At 42.1% G+C, this 16091-nt stretch overlaps 1 protein-coding gene across 1 annotated transcript in view; it reads left to right on the top strand.

Annotated features, from left to right (window-relative positions):
* The first annotated feature begins 9549 nt into the window (after nt 1–9549).
* Nucleotides 9550–16091, top strand: part of LOC134350442 (DNA mismatch repair protein Msh2-like) — an 82537-nt gene continuing 75995 nt past the window's right edge. Inside the window, exons 1-4 of the mRNA XM_063055637.1 lie at nt 9550–10053; nt 11484–11638; nt 12427–12705; nt 15079–15225. Coding sequence (XP_062911707.1) covers nt 9840–10053; nt 11484–11638; nt 12427–12705; nt 15079–15225 — 795 coding nt within the window. The 5' untranslated portion in view covers nt 9550–9839. The remainder of the gene's footprint in view (nt 10054–11483; nt 11639–12426; nt 12706–15078; nt 15226–16091) is intronic.

The raw sequence follows: 16091 nt of genomic DNA, 5'->3' as shown, positions 1-16091 counted from the left end.
TTGGATGCACTGAAGAATTCTTGCCACATCTATGCTTCTTGTATTAAGGAAGTTCCAATCGATATTAGGGTAATTAAAGTCACCCGCTATAACTTTTGTTTCTGCACCTTTCCAAAATCTGTTACTATATCTGTTCCTCCACCTCTTGGTGGGTATACTATAATCCCATCAGCATAAATGCACCTGTTTTGTACTGGAGCTGCACCCAAATTGCCTTCTGTAAACAAACTCTTATCGTCACTGAGTTCTGCTGTCACATTCTCCCTTGTCAGTAGTGCAACCCTTCTACCTCTCACTCTCTCTTATCACATCTAAAGCAACAAAATCCAGGGGCATTGAGCTGCTAGTCCTCTCACTCATGCAACCAGGTTTCTGACGATAATTACCAGCCTGTCTCTTGTTGTCCTTTCTCTCGGTCTTATAGAAACATAGAAAATAGGTGCAGGAGTAGGCCATTCGGCCCTTCGAGCCTGCACCGCCATTTATTATGATCATGGCTGATCATCCAACTCAGAACCCCACCCCAGCCTTCCCTCCATACCCCCTGACCCAAATCAATGAGATCCCCCTCATTCTTCTGAATTCCAGTGAGTGCAGGCCCAGAGCCATCAAATAACTTCTCATGTGACAAGCCTTTCAATCCCAGTATCTTTCTCATGAACCTCCTTTGAACCCTCTCCAATGTAAGCAAATCCTTTTTTAGAAAAGGGGTCTAAAACGGCTTCCAGTATTCCAAGTGAGGCCTCACTAGTGCTTTATAATCCTTAACATTGCATTTGCCTTTGTCACTACCAACTCAACCTGCATATTAACATTCAGGGAATCCTGCATGAGGATTCCCAAGACCCTTTGCACTTCAGATTTTTGAAATTCCTCTCCATTTAGAAAATAGTCTATGCTTTTATTTCTTCTACCAAGCTGCATGACCATACACTTCCCAGCACTGTTTTCCATCTACCACTTCTTTGCCCATTCTCCGAATGTGTCTTAAGTCCTAACAGAGCCTTGCTGCTTCCTCAACACAACCTGTCTTCCACCCATCATCGTATCATCTGCAAGCCTGGCAATTCCTTCATCCAAATCATTGACGTATAATGTAAGAAGACTTTGTCCCAACACAGACCCCTGTGGAAAGTCACCAGTCACTGGCAGCTAACCGGAAAGGGTTCCCTTTATTCCAGCTCTTTGCCTCCAGCCAATCAGCCACTGCTTTATACATGCTAGAATCTTCCCTGTAATACCATGTGCTCTTAACTTAAGCATCCTCATGTATATCACCTTGTCAAAGACCTTTTGAAAGTCCAAGTATACAATGCTCACCGATTATCTTTTGTCTATCCTGCTTGTTATTTCTTCAAAGAATTCTAACAGATTTGTCATGCAAGATTTTCACTTAAGGAAACCATGCTGGCTTTGGCCTATTTTATCATGTGCCTAAATTCCCTGAAACCACATCTTTAGCAATTGATGCCAACATCTTTCTAGCCACTGTCAGACCAAGGTAATTACCTTTCTTCTGCCTCTCTCCCTTCTTGAAAAGTAGAGTGACATTTGCAATTTCCCCAGACCTCCGGAACCATGCCAGACTCAATTGATTCTTGAAAGATCATTATTAATACCTCCACAGTCTCTTCATCCACCTCTTTCAGAACTGTCTATCCACGACAGTCCCATTTGAGTGGATTTGGTTCATATTCCTCTAAACCCTTCTTGTCCATCTATAGGATAGGCCGAAGATAAGTGTTCCCCTGTACCTGCTACCTAGAGTATTGTTCTGGGTGCAGAAGGTAGGGTTTTGGGAGATGCTGTGAAAAAAGCCTTGAAGGTTTGTGTTCAGCTCATCTTCTGCCTACTGAAGCTATGTGGTGATGGAAAGAGTGAAGGTGTTGTCCAGTCCACTGCCTTGTCCTGGGTGTTACTACTACTAGACAGGTATACGGAGGAATTTAAAGTGGGAGGTTATATGGGAGGCAGGGTTGAAGGGTTGGCACAACATTGTGGGCCAAAGGGCCTGTACTGTACTATGTTCTACGTTCTATGTTGCCAAGGTTCTGGGCTGCACCTTACAGGTTGTGTAAAGGTTGTACAGAGTTAGATTCACTTGCCACTTACCCATGGTGGCTAAGTTATCAGAGAATATATGAGATGTTTTTGAATGAACTCATAAAGTTCCATCAAAATCATCTCGTACTTAGGACCACTTCGTTGAGCACCTGAGCTCTGTCCACCACAAAAGGTGGACTTTCCCAGTGGCCACCCATTTTAATTCCCACGTCCCGTTTCCATTCTGATATGTCAATCCATGGCCTCCTCTACTGCCATAATGCAGCCACTCTCAAATTGGAGAAGCAACACCTCAAATTCCATCTGGGTAGCCTCCAACCTGATGGCACGAACATTGATTTCTCTAGCTTCCGGTAATTTCTCCCTTCACCCCCCCCCCCCACTTTTGCTCTTTTACCATTCCCCATCCTAGCTTCACTCTTAACCCCTTCTCTTCTCCTCACCTGCCCATCGCCTCCCTCTGGTGCCCCTGCTCCTTCCCTTACCCCATGGTCCACTCTCTTGTCCTATCAGTTTCCTTCTTCTTCAGCCTTTGCCTCTCCCACCTATCACCTCCCAGCTTCTTAGTTCATTCCCCTTTCCCTGCCTACCTTCCTCATCACCTGATTTCACCTATCAGTTGCCAGTTTTTCTTTCTCCTCCCCCAACCTTCTTATTTTGTCTTCTGCCCTCTTCCTTTACAGTCCCAATGTCAACTGTTCATTCCTCCCCATTGAAGCTGCCTGACCTGTTGAATTCCTCCAGCATTTTGTCTTTGTTCCTCATGAGATCCAGTTATGAGAGGAAATTTACTTATTTATTTTACCTATACAGCACAGTCATACAATCTTTCTTGTCCTCCAACCTACCACCTATTGCCATGCTGCAATGCTAGTTTAAACCCATGCAAGTGATTTCTTTAGTTAAGAAGAAAGAACTTTCACTTATGTAGCACCTTTCCCAACCTCAGAACATTCAAGATTCTTTACAATCAATGAAACAAAGTTACATTGGTAATGTAGGAAATGCTCTGCTAATTCTTGCATAGACTTTCTGCACTCAGCAATGTGACAGTGATAAAATAATCTGTCTTTGTGACACCTGGCCCATACTGTTTTCAGGGATGATTATCCGATGTCAAGAGGCATAATAAGTTAACGTGCTTGTTGACTGGTGGCAAATAAACTATTGCTAAAAATACAGCCTTTTAATATTAAATACAAAAGAATCTGCAGTTGCTGGAAATCCAGTGTAAGATACACAAAATGTTGGAGGAACTCAGCAGGTTGGACAGCATCTATGGAAAGGAAAAAAAAGAGTCAGACCATGGGCCTAGACTGAGTACAGACCCACAGACATCAAAAGCCCTCATATGTTAATCCTTTCATTCCCAGAATATTCATGTGAACCTCCTCTATACCCTTTCCAATGCCAGCAAATCTTTTCTTAGATAAGAGGCCCAAAACTATTCACAATACTCCAAGTGCAGTCTGACCAATGCCTTATAAAGCTTCAGCATTACATCCTTGCATTACCGTCCTCTTGACACATTAGGATGCAGACTCAGTGCAGCATCTCCATTACAGGCTGGTAAATCAAAGCAAAAGTAAGTTTATTATCAGAGTATGTATATGTCACCATATGCTACAATGAGATTCATTTTCTTGCAGGCATTTACAGAAAAATAAAGAAATGCAATAGAATTTATTTTTTAAAAAACTATACATAAAGACAAATATACAATGTACAAAGGAAAACAGATTATGCAAAAATAAAATTAATAAATAAAACTGAGAATATGAGTAGCAGAGTCCTTGAAAGTGAGTCTACAAGTTGTGGAATAAATTCAGAGTTTGTGGTGACTGAAGTTATCCTCACTGGTTCAGAAGCCTGATGGTTAATGTAGGGTAATAACTATTCCTGAACCTGGTCGTGTTGTACCTAAGGCTCCAGTACCTCCTGCCCGATGGCAGTAGTGAGAGGAGAGCATGGCCTGGATGATGAGGATCTTCGATGATGAATGCTGCTTTCTTGTGGCAGCACTTATTGCTCAACGGCGAGGAAGACTTCGCCTGTTATGGATTGGGCTGTATCCACCTCTTTCTGTAGACTTTTCTGTTCCTGGGCATTGGTGTTTCCATACCAGGCCATTATGCAACCAGTCAGGATACTCTCCTCTATAGGCTGCCAAAACATTTCAGACACCATATACAAGCTCAGGAACAATTAATTGGTGTTGTAAAGTTTTTGGTGGTATGGAAAATGAAGTTCCATAAAATTAATTGGCTCAGATAATGGGAAGTTGATAAAGTTTAATGGAATGGGGGATCTCAGATTCCCGTAAACAATGGATTAAGTACTGACTATGTCTATGACTGCAGTGTGTTGGAATAATGTCTCACAGCTGCCTTCTTTGGAGCAAGATAAGGGTTAAAGTTTGCCCAGATCCACATAAGATGTCTCTGGGCTTTTCACACCTTTTGATTTTGACAAAAAGCAGTACCTGATGGAAATTAGACAGAATATTCCTTTCTTAATTAAAGCATAAATTTGATGGATGTTCTTATCTTTGTAATTAAGTTGTGGCTCCAGCAAACCATGTAGGACATTCCTTTCTTTAATTAAGGTGGCTGGCGTGTCTAACAAATTGATTGTACCTTTCTATCAATAGTCCATTGACTTGGCCGGAAAGATTATCAAACTGATTGTTCTTTTGTATCGGTGCCCTTATAACTTTTGACCATTCTGACATCAGGCAGTGAACTTGTAGAACTGCCGGGGAGATGAGAAAGGTTCTCTTCCTGATGTCGGTACAAGTTCACTCACCGGCTGAGCTCAAAGAAATAAACGGCTGAAAAGACAAGTAATGATCTTTTTGTGCTGTCGTTATTTGATCCATCAAAGTTACGTTTACAAAGGTCTTTCAGAAATGGCAGCCAAGACTGGAAGTAGCCTGTGATTTTAATGCAGAGTGTTGACGTGCTCTTCTTCCTTGGGACATCAAGACAATTCAACCACTCTCTTAGGTGGTACATTCCAGATACTTATCACAATCTCAATGAAGAAGATCCCCCCCCCCCATATCCACTCTAAATCTTTTCTCCTTTACTCTAAACTTATAAACCTTAAGCTTTATTTATCTATCTACAGTGCCTATAAAAAGTGTTCACCCCCTTGGACTTCTCATGTTTTATTGTTTTACAACATTGAAATACAGTGGATTTAATCTGGCTTTTTTGGAACTGATCAACAGAAAAGACATGTCAAAGTGAAAACAGATTTCTACAAGTTGGTCTAAATTTATTACAATCATTATACAGAAAATAATTAATTGCATAATTACTCATCCCTTTAATATGAAACACCACATCATCACTGGTGCGGCCAATTGGTTTTAGAAGTCACATATTTAGTTAAATGGAGATCAATGCAGTCAAGGTGTTTCAATTGATTGTAGTAAAAATACACTTGTATCTGAAAGGTCGATTTGCTGGTGAGTCAGTATCCTGGCAAAAACTACACTATGAAGACAAAAGAACACTCCAAGCAATTCCACAAAAAGGTTACTGAAAAGCCTAAGTCAGGAGATGGATACAAGTGCTTCACCAGTTGTACTGTAATTCAATGTTGGAAAACAATAAAACATGAAAACTTCGGGGGGTGGGGGTGAATACTTTTTATAGGCACTGAATACCCCTCTACGCTACCTGTGACACTAATAATTTTATATACCTCAATCATGTCCCCTCCACTTCAGGGAGAGAAGCATCTCCAATTTCTCTTCATAACTGAAATGCTTCATCCAAGGCAATACCTGGTGAATCTCCTCTACACCCTCCCCATTGCTATCACTTCCTTCATATACCTTGGTGAACAGAACTGTATGCAGAACGATAGCTGTGATCTGGCCAAGGTTTTATAAAGCTGAAATATAACTTCCCTCCTTCTATAATCAATGCACCAACTAATGGTAGCCAGTAGCCCATTTGCCTTCCTCTCAACGTTGTCTACTTATGTTCCCACCTTCAAGGATCGTCAGATTTGCACACCAAATCCCTCGGAGTGTAACATCAATCTTCAGCTTATATCAGAATCAGAATTAATATCGGTGGTATGTCTTGAAATTTGTTGTTATGCAGCAGTAGCATCGTTGCAATGTATAATGATAAAAATATTACTCATGGTAAGTATATATAAAAAAGAAAATTAAATAAGTAGTGCATTAAGAAAGAAAATATTACTGTGGTGGTATTCATGGGTTTATCTTCTATTTGTAAATCTGATGGCAGAGGGGAAGAAGTTGTTCCTGAAATGCTGAGTGTGCCTTCAGGTTCTCTACCTCCTCCTTGATGGTAGCAATCAGAAGCGAGTATGTCCTGGGTGATGGCATCCTTAACACACCCAACCTCACTGAGGGATCAGAAGTGGAGAGAATGAACAATTTCAAGCTCCTGGGTGTCAATATCTCAGAGAACCTAACATGGAGCCAACATATTGATGCAGCTATAAAGAAGGCAAGACAAAGCTTTCTGTCATTAGGAGTCTGAGGAGTTTCAGTATCTCGCCAAAAACACTCGTGAAGTTCTACTGATGCTCTGTGGAGAGCATTCTAACTGGTTACATCAATGTCTGGTATGGTGGCGGGGGGTGCAATTGCACAGGATCGAAGTAAGCTGCAAAATTGTGAAATTAGTCAGCTCCATCACGAGTACTAGGCTCCGTAGTATCCAGGGCATCTTCAAGCAGCAGTGACTCTAAAAGGTGGCATCCATCAGTAAGGATCCCCATCACCCAGGACATGCCCTCTTCTTATTGTTACCATCAGGAAGGAAGTTCAGAAGGCTGAAGGCTCACTCTCAAAAATCAGGAATAACTTCTTCCTGTGTGTGTGTCTCTCTCTCACACACATACATACACTCACTTACTGTACTTCAGTTTTTTTCTCTGTATTGTTATGTATTGCATTGTACTGTTGCTGGAAAGACAACAAATTTTACAATATATGCCAGTGATATTAAACCCAGTTCTGATTGTTGCCACCTTTTTGAGGCATCACCTTTTGAAGCTGTCCTGGATGCTGGGGGAGAATAGTGCGCATCATGGAGGTGGTAGAGTTTACAACTTTCTGCAGTTTTTTCCAGTCCTTTGCAGTGGCCTCTTCACACCAAATGGTGATGCAACCAGTTAGAATGCTCTTCATGACACATCTGTAGAAATTTGCGAGTGTCTTTGGTGACAGACTAATTCTTCTCATACTCCTACTGAAATAGAGCTGCTGTTGTGCCTTCTTTGTCATTGCATCAATATGTTGGGGCCAGGACAGATCCTCACAGATGTTGAGACCCAGGAACTTGAAACTGCTCACTCTTCCACTTCTGATTCCTCGATGAGGACTGGGTGCATGTTCCCACAACTTCCCCTTCTTCCCCGAGGAAGTCCATAATTCCTTGGTTTTACTAATGTTAAGTGTAAATTTGTTCCTGTGACACCACTCAACTACTGTCTATTTCACTCCTGTATGCCTCCTCATCACCATCTGAAATTATACCAACAGTTGTGTTGTCAGAAGATTTATAGATGATGTTTGAGCTCTGCCTAGAAACACAATAATAGCCGTAGAAAGAGAAGAGCAGTGGGCTAAGCACGTGGTCTGGGGATGCACCAGTATTGATTGTCAGAGGATGAGATGTTATTTCCAACTTGCAATTGACTGTGGTCTCCCAATAAGGAAGTTAAGAATCCATTTGCAGAGGTAGGTACAGAGGCCCAGGTTTTGGAGCTTGTTGATTAAAATTGAGGGTGTGATTGTGTTGAATGCTGAGCTGTAGTCTTCCACACTGGCAACAACTCTGCCAATCTTCATGGACATGGAGTCTCATGGGATGGTAAGGACAAGAGGAACACTTATCACCATTAAGACAGTGGGAAGACAAGGTGCGTCTGCAAGTCCAGAAAATGGAGGAGACGTGGGTGAGGGTGGCATCAATAGTGGAGGATGGGAAACCCTGTTCTTTAAACACTGGTTCTTTGATTCCTTCCTCTCCAGCCCTTCACCTTTCCTACCCACCCTCTAGCTATCCTCTTTCCCCTCCCCCCATTTTCTTATTCTGACTTCTTCCCTCTTCCTTTCCAATCTTGATACATGATATTATTAGCCTGAAACATCGATTGTTTATTCACTTTCACAGATGCTGCTTGACTTGCTGAGTTCCTCCAGCACCTGTTGCTGTGGATTTCCACCACACGCAGAATTTCTTGTTTATTACACTGGTATCCTTTGCGATCCTGCTTCCTCTTTTTTTTGCCAGCTTCTGTCAGTTGCCCAGCCGACTCTGCCTCTCAACTCCTGTCCTGCCCCTCCCCTACCTGGTGCAACCCTAAATGGTAGGGCTGCTTCTCTTCCCACATGCAGCCTAATCTACCAAGAACCTGCAAAACTGAGATCAACAGATTATCAGACACAACAGCAGTCAAAAGATGCACCGTGAAGTTTGAAAAAACGATCAAAACTACAGCACCGGCCATAATGGTTCTATTTTTAGTGCTCTGATAGATATCGAGTTCGCAACACATTAAATGAAAACCTCACGACAAACTTGCCAGTATAGTGTTTTGATCTCCAAATTAGCAATTTCAAGTAGCAGAAAAGGAAATTATACGAGAGGGAAATATTGTAAAGTGAGAACCAAATTGGGGGAAATGATTCTGTCACTAACATTTTCAGGATATTCAGCAGACAGTATTTCAGACAGCAATGCTTCAGGCCAGTGAAATGCTAACGTTTCGTGTTCTTTCTTCAGTCCTGGCAAAATAATAAGCGTCTTTAGCTTTAATCCAAATTTAACCTGACGGTTTTCAAAAGAAAATAATTCTACAGAATCTCTGCATAAAATTACTCGCAGCCTCACATGCAAGCACAATATTGGTTAACACTTGACTTCTATTCTTGTTCATGTCACTAAGTAGATGGAATGAGCAATAAATGATTTGAACTCCTGTGAATATGGATTTTTGGATAACTTACATGCAGAGAAGAAAGCGGAGTTTATTGAAGAAAGTCGTTTCTGCACAGCGCGAAGGCACCCCCCCCCCCCGCTTCCCAAAGCGAACACTCGCTCACTCTACCCTCAACCAGACGCTCCACCCACATTGATTATTCCCGCGCTGCAGCACCTCAGCCGTGTTCCATCTGCCCCCTTGCTGAATGGAGGGGCCGGTGCTGCTACGCCAACCACGCAGGTACGAGGCCCACTCCCTCCCGACTCGCACGTAAATCGAAACTCAGACCTCACCTCAAATCCCTCACTCCGAGGTCCCTTCCTAAACTGTCATTCCCATTGGCTGGCATGCTGAGGTTTCTTCTACTCTGATTGGTTGGTCGGAATTTCCTCCCGCCCCTCTATTCGGCTGTGTCGAGGCCCTTGACTCCTACTGGTTGACCGATCCAGGGACCTTCTCCTTCTGATTGGCTATCGAATCCAATTGGATGCCCTTCTCTTGGTTCCCTGTAGTTCCCCTCAGGGTCAGCAATTTAAGGCATTTGATGTCGATATTCACCTATTCCCATAAACTAGATATATTACAATTGTTTCCTCTGTACAGACCGCCTAACCCACCAAATATTTTCCGCATTTTCTCCGTTTAGCTATCACTTCCAGGGTCTCCCTTGGCTTTCCTCCCTTCCACCGGCCCCTCGGCCACGCCTCTGTCGGGTGACGTCGAATTGGCGCCTTCGGCGGCCTCCCCTCGCGCCTCATCTCCCGCGCTCGATCGCCTCGCGAGCTGCAACGGGTAAGATGGCTGTGCAGCCGCGCGACCGACTGAGCGGCGCTGACGGCGGGCAGGATGGCGGCGCCTTCGTGGCCTTTTACAGGGCCATGCCCGAGCAGCCTCCCACCACCTTCCGCGTCTTTGACCGGAGCGACTACTACACGGTGCACGGGAAAGACGCATTGTTCGCCGCCAAGGAGGTCTTCAAAACCAACGGTGTCATCAAGTCCCTGGGATCAGGTGAGCCTGAAGCTGAGGCTTCCTGGAGCTTACAGCTCGGCCGGGAGCAGTGTTGCTCGGGCTGCATCTCATTCGCTGCGGGAACCCTTGCGAGCTGGGCTGGTGGGTTCTGGCCTGATCTCAATCACTGTTCTACATGCACACAGGTATTTGCATTCCCTTCTCGAAGGGCAACAACTTTCAATCTGCGGCCGTTGCGATTGAATCGAGAATTATCCTTATGCAATCACTACTTTTGTATGGAAGTTAATCTGGAATCAGTTTATAATGCCCTGCTTTTCCCAATATAACCTGATAACAATTACAGCACGTAAACAGGCCATCTCGGCCCTTCTAGTCCGTGCCGAACTCTTAGTCTCACCTAGTCCTACCGACCTGCACTCGGCCCATAACCCCCAGTACATATAGTGACTGTATGTAGCTACTGTACTGTACAGCACTAAAATATGCAAGCCGGCCATGAGTATTTATCAGCGCTGATTTTCCCCCCGGCTCCGCCTTTACGTCATCATGTTTCAAATGCTCCTCTAAATACTCCTTAAACATCACCTCCACGCCGAGAGTTAGCGTTTTGCAGATTTCAACTGCCATATCGGTGAAAATAACAATTCTTATATTCTCTGTCCCCTTGAATCTACTGCTTTCTGATCAAAGGCAGCCTGGCTGATTATTCCCTGCTGTAAATAAACCAAATCCAGCTTCCTGTCTTGAATAAAGCACTATATCCCTGTGAATCTCCTTAACATTCCATCCTTCCTATACTGTGGTCAGCAGTATTAAAAGAGTTTTTGCTGTAGCCTAATATTTTATGTTAGTTATGCGAACCTGTGAACACTACCTCACTTTTTTACACATACTAGTCCTGTTTTGCACAAATTTTAATATATTCAATATTCATATACTGTAATTGATTTACTTATTTTTCTTCTATATTATGTATTGCATTGAACTGCTGCTGCTAAGTTGACAGATTTCATAACATGCTTGTAATAATAAACCTGAGCAACACACTCAAAATGCTGGTAGAACACAGCAGGCCAGGCAGCATCTATAGGAAGAAGTACAGTTGACGTTTCGGGCCAAGACCCTTCAGGGTCAGGACGAAGGGTCTTGGCCCGAAACATTGACTGTACTTCTTCCTATAGATGCTGCCTGGCCTGCTGCGGTCCACCAGCATTTTGTGTATGTTGCTTGAATTTCCAGCATCTGCAGATTTTCTCGTGTTTGTAATAATAAACCTGATTCTGGTTTGGTATATCACTATTGTCACACTTGATTATGGACTCATCCCCCATCCTTTCCAGTCCTGAAGAACGATTTTGGCCTAAAACGTCAATTATTTACTCATTTCCATAGATGCTGCCAAACCTATTTAGTTCCTTAAACATTTTGTGTGTGTTGCTTTGAATAATTACCTTTCCTCTTTGCAGGAAACAATAAGATTGAAAGTGTTGTGCTGAGCAAAATGAATTTTGAATCTGTGGTCAGGGATCTTCTATTGGTCCGACAATATCGTGTCGAGGTTTATAGAAACAAAGCAGCAGGTAAATCCTCAAAGGAGAATGATTGGTACTTGGCCTGTAAGGTAAGTGTTGGTAATTAATATAACCATCAGATTATGCTCCAAATCGGGCTAGAGATTTTAATATGTAATGTTAACTTGAGTAGTGGGTTGGAAAAATATATTGCAGATTGCATGGCAAGCTTTTTTGTACATCATTTTTTAAAGTAAGCAAGCATTTGTCCTGAAGTTAGGAAAACTCAATGTGTTAGGAGTTTACCTATGTAAAATTCAGAGATTGTCAATGGAAGAATAATGAGAAAGTTACATGTCAAAGTTGTGGGCATGATATTCGTGTTAGTAATGGAGGTAAAGAGCAGATTTTCAACAAGAAGGTGAATGTGAGCCAGGTGCTTTTGACCATAAGAATTAGGCCATTTGGCCCATCGAGTCTGCTCTGTCATTTCATCATGGCTGATCCAATTTTCCTCTCGGCTCCAATCTCCGGTCTTCTCCCTGTATTTCTTCATGCCCTGACAAATTGAGACTCTTCCTACCTCTGCCTTAAATATACTTTAAGACTTAGCCTCCACAGCTGTCTGTAGCAAAGAATTCCAGATTCAGCACTCAGGCTAAAGAAATTCCTCCTCATCTCTGTTCTACAAGGATGTCCCTCTATTCTGAGATTGTGTTCTTTAAGATGCATATCACAAATGTATGCAGTCCTCTTCTGAAAACGCTATTGTAATGAAACATACCTATTGAAAGTATTGTTCCCTGAACAAAGGAATAATTGTAATGCATCTGTAATTTGGAAATGTCTAAAAGTGTTGTTTGCTTAGTAAAAATCCAGTTCTCTTTCTTCTCTTCAGGCTTCTCCGGGTAACCTGACACAATTTGAAGAGATTCTGTTTGGCAACAATGATATGTCCACTGCAGCTGGTGTAGTGGGTGTTAAATTAGGCACTGGAGATGGGCAGAGGTTAGTTGGCGTTGGCTATGTTGATTCCACACTCCGGAAGATGGGTGTATGCGAGTTCCCGGACAACGATCAGTTTTCTAATCTGGAAGCTTTGCTGGTGCAAATTGGACCCAAGGAATGTGTGCTTTCAGGTGGTGAGAGTGCAGGAGATATCACTAAACTCAGACAGGTGAATCTATAGCTTTGGATTTTTTTGTATCTTGAATGCTAACTTTGTTCATTATTCAGATTTAGTAAACGTGGGCTGGATTGTGCTGGATCAGTCAGTCGTACTTGTCAAAAAAGGTCAAGTAAATTTATTATCAATGTATATGTTACCATATGCTATCTTAAGGTGTTTTCATGCATTTACAAGAAAATAAAGAAACACAATCAAATTTATGAAAAACTACACATAAAGACTCAGAAACAACCAGTGTGCAAAAGAAAATTTGTGCAAATTTCAAAAAATTAATAATACTGAGATCATGAGTTGTCCTTAAAAGTGAGTCATTAGGTTGTGGAATCAGTTCAGATATGAGATAAGTGAAGTTCAGGAGCATAATGGTTGTAGGGTTAACAGTTTTTGAAGCTGGTGGTGTGGGACCTAAAGGCTTCTGTTTCTCCTTCCTGAAGCTAGTAGTAAGAAAGTACAGCCAGGATGGTGGGCTGTCTTGATGATGGATGCTACTTTCTTGAGGCGGCAGTCATTGTGAGTATGTTCAATAGTGAAGGGTTTTGCCTGATGGACTGTGCTATACCTGCCACCTTCTGTAGACTTTTTCTTTCCTGGACATTTGGTGTTTTCATACTAGGCTATGATGCAACCAGTTAGGGTACCTCTGTAGAAGTTTTTCAAAGTTTTAGGTGACTTGCTGAATCTGCGTAAACTTCTAAGAAAGTAGAGGAGCTGTGGTGCCTTCTTTGTGATGATCCCAGGACAGATCCTCTGATATATTAATACCAAGAAATTTAAAGTTACTGACTCTCTCCACCTCTGATCCTCAAATGAAAACTGGCCCATGGAGCTTCAGTTTCTTCCTCTGTTCTTTGGTTTTGCCGACATTTAGTGAGAGGTTGTGACCCTGTTCAACCAGAATTTCAATCTCCCTTCTACATGTTGATCTGTGACTACCTTTGACTCAGCCAACAAATGTGGTGTCATCAGCAAAATTAAATGTGTGATTGGAGTTGCAGTTAACCACACAATCAGTAGAGCAAGGGGTTAAGCACACAGCTTTGTGGTGCACCTGTGCTGAAGGTGTTTGTGGAGGAGATGTTGCCAACTTTTATTGACTGCAGTTTGCAAGTGAAGAAATTGAGGATCTAGAGTTGCCCTGTTTTGTGCGTCAGATGGCATCCTGATCATTGCTGCGAATGTTCCATGTGGCAGAATGACTCTCACAGCTGCGGTGTCCTCAAGACCTGCTTGATGGTCTTTTAACGCCTTGTGCTGTCAGAAAGCCTTTTAGAATTTCTGCATGTTTTTAATCATTGTTCTATTTAGAAAGTGTGGGAAAACTGTGAATAATTAAAATTTGGTTATTAAAATTATGTAAATTAGGAGAATTAATGTTAGTTGCAATTTAAAAAAAATGTACTTATTGAATGTTGCCGACCCTGTTCATATATGTATCTCCTAGTGACTACCCATTTCAGATTGACTTCCCATTCCCATTCTGGCGTGTTGTCTATGATGAGGCCAGACTTGGGTTGGAGGAGCAACACTTCATTCAGTCTGTATATGAACATTAATTTCTCCATATTCCATTAATTTTTCCCTCCTCCCTTCTCCCTCCACTTTTTCTGGTTACCTTCTCACCTGCCAATCATCTCCCTCTGGCTCCCCTCTTCCTTTATTCCATGGTCCACTGTCCTTTCCTATCAGATTCCTCCGGTGCTTTATCTCTTCCACATATCTCCTCCCCCACCCACCCTCCTTTCTTCTCACCTGCCATCTTGTATTCCTTCCCCACCTTCTCATTCTAGCTTTTGTCCCCTTCCTTTCCTGTCCTGATGAAGGGTCAAAGCTCAGGCCATCAACTGCTTATTCCTCTCTCTAGATGCTGCCTGACCTGCTAAATTCCTCCAACATTTTGTGTGTGTTGCTTGTTCTCACAAGACTTGCTGTGTTGCTTCGTCCCTTTTGCAATACAAAGACACAATTGCACTCCTCAGCAGAACTTCTTCCCTGGCACTGCTTTTGTAAAGAACCATGAGCTCCTTCCTGAAAGCTGCATAGACCCAAGATAACAACACATTTTTTTTTCTGTTCTTACTCTCTTTACACAAATACATCCTTTAGCTGAGGATAAATTTGTAATCTGTGTCAAAAATGCTTTATCAAGGGCTTGGTATGTTGGATTTCTGCTACACATATGCGAATTATTACTGTTTTGGTTGAGAAGATTGAGTCATTTCATATTTGCATAGAATAGCAAAAAATAGTGATTGTGAGGAATGAATGCCACATTTGCATTACCGTGTATTAATAGACATAGAGATTGTTTGAAATAGCCTGTTCTTGTCTGAGCTAGTCTTTTTCTATTAATGTATGATACAGGTAGTACAACGAGGAGGCATTTTAATTACAGATAGGAAAAAAAGTGAATTTACAAATAAAGACATTGTACAGGACTTGAACCGACTGCTGAAAGGAAAAAAAGGAGAACAAGTATCAAGTGCTGCTCTGCCAGAGATGGAAAAGCAAGTAAGTTAGGAATCTCTCTTTGATTCTCACAAATTATGGGTCTTGTATTCTGGCTCCTCCTCTTACACACCTAAGGGAGACATCTGGATTTTGTGTTGCATTATTCTTGTGCTAATCATTCAAGTGCTAGAGAATGGAACACATTGATTACTCTGAAGTTAAGCGTGTCACTTCTCTACTCATCACATTTAATTTTAAGTTTTTGGGCAGTTTGTTTGCAGGCATCTTCTATTATTAAGCCTTTCTTATAGTCATCCCAAAAAGGGCTAGAAAGAAATGTGGCAGTGAAAAGTTGACTGTCTTTAGTCTTCTGGAAGGAGTTTCTTCTCCCCTGCCTTCCCTAGCACCCAATAGTAATAATGGGTTAGACCTTATGAGCACAAGTATCATCATCACATTTCTCTTCTGATGTTTCTAAGGACAGACCCACTTTGAATTCAATTGAAAAATCCCTGCAACAGTGCCCCAGGTTTAAGGCCATCCTGACTGAACAGACCTGTTTGAACTTTATCGGTTGTGTTTTCTGGGATGTATAAGGGGAGAATCCTCTCAATGTCAGACAAACATAAATTCTAACTGTATATAACTTGCGAGCTTGGAGACATGCATGGCTATGGCTATCTGTATATCAGATACCAAGTTGGCTTAATAGAAGGTGTAAGCCATTCAGCCCCTGGGATCTGATTCTCATTTCAATAAGATCAATCCTTTTACCTCAGTGCTACTTTCCCTGCACTAACCCCATAATGCTTGATTCCCTCACACAAAGATCTGTTATTCATTGATTAAAAATCTGAAAATCGTTGTTAGCACTGGGCTTTATTATTGTGGAAAAAGGCTCCAACTTGCACGCTGTTGTTAAGGTG

The sequence above is a fragment of the Mobula hypostoma genome, chromosome 8, assembly GCF_963921235.1.
Source record: "Mobula hypostoma chromosome 8, sMobHyp1.1, whole genome shotgun sequence".
Classification (NCBI taxonomy): Eukaryota; Metazoa; Chordata; class Chondrichthyes; order Myliobatiformes; family Myliobatidae; genus Mobula; species Mobula hypostoma.
The sequence above is the reverse complement of the archived record's forward strand: the minus strand, read 5'-3'. Positions and strand labels throughout refer to the sequence as shown.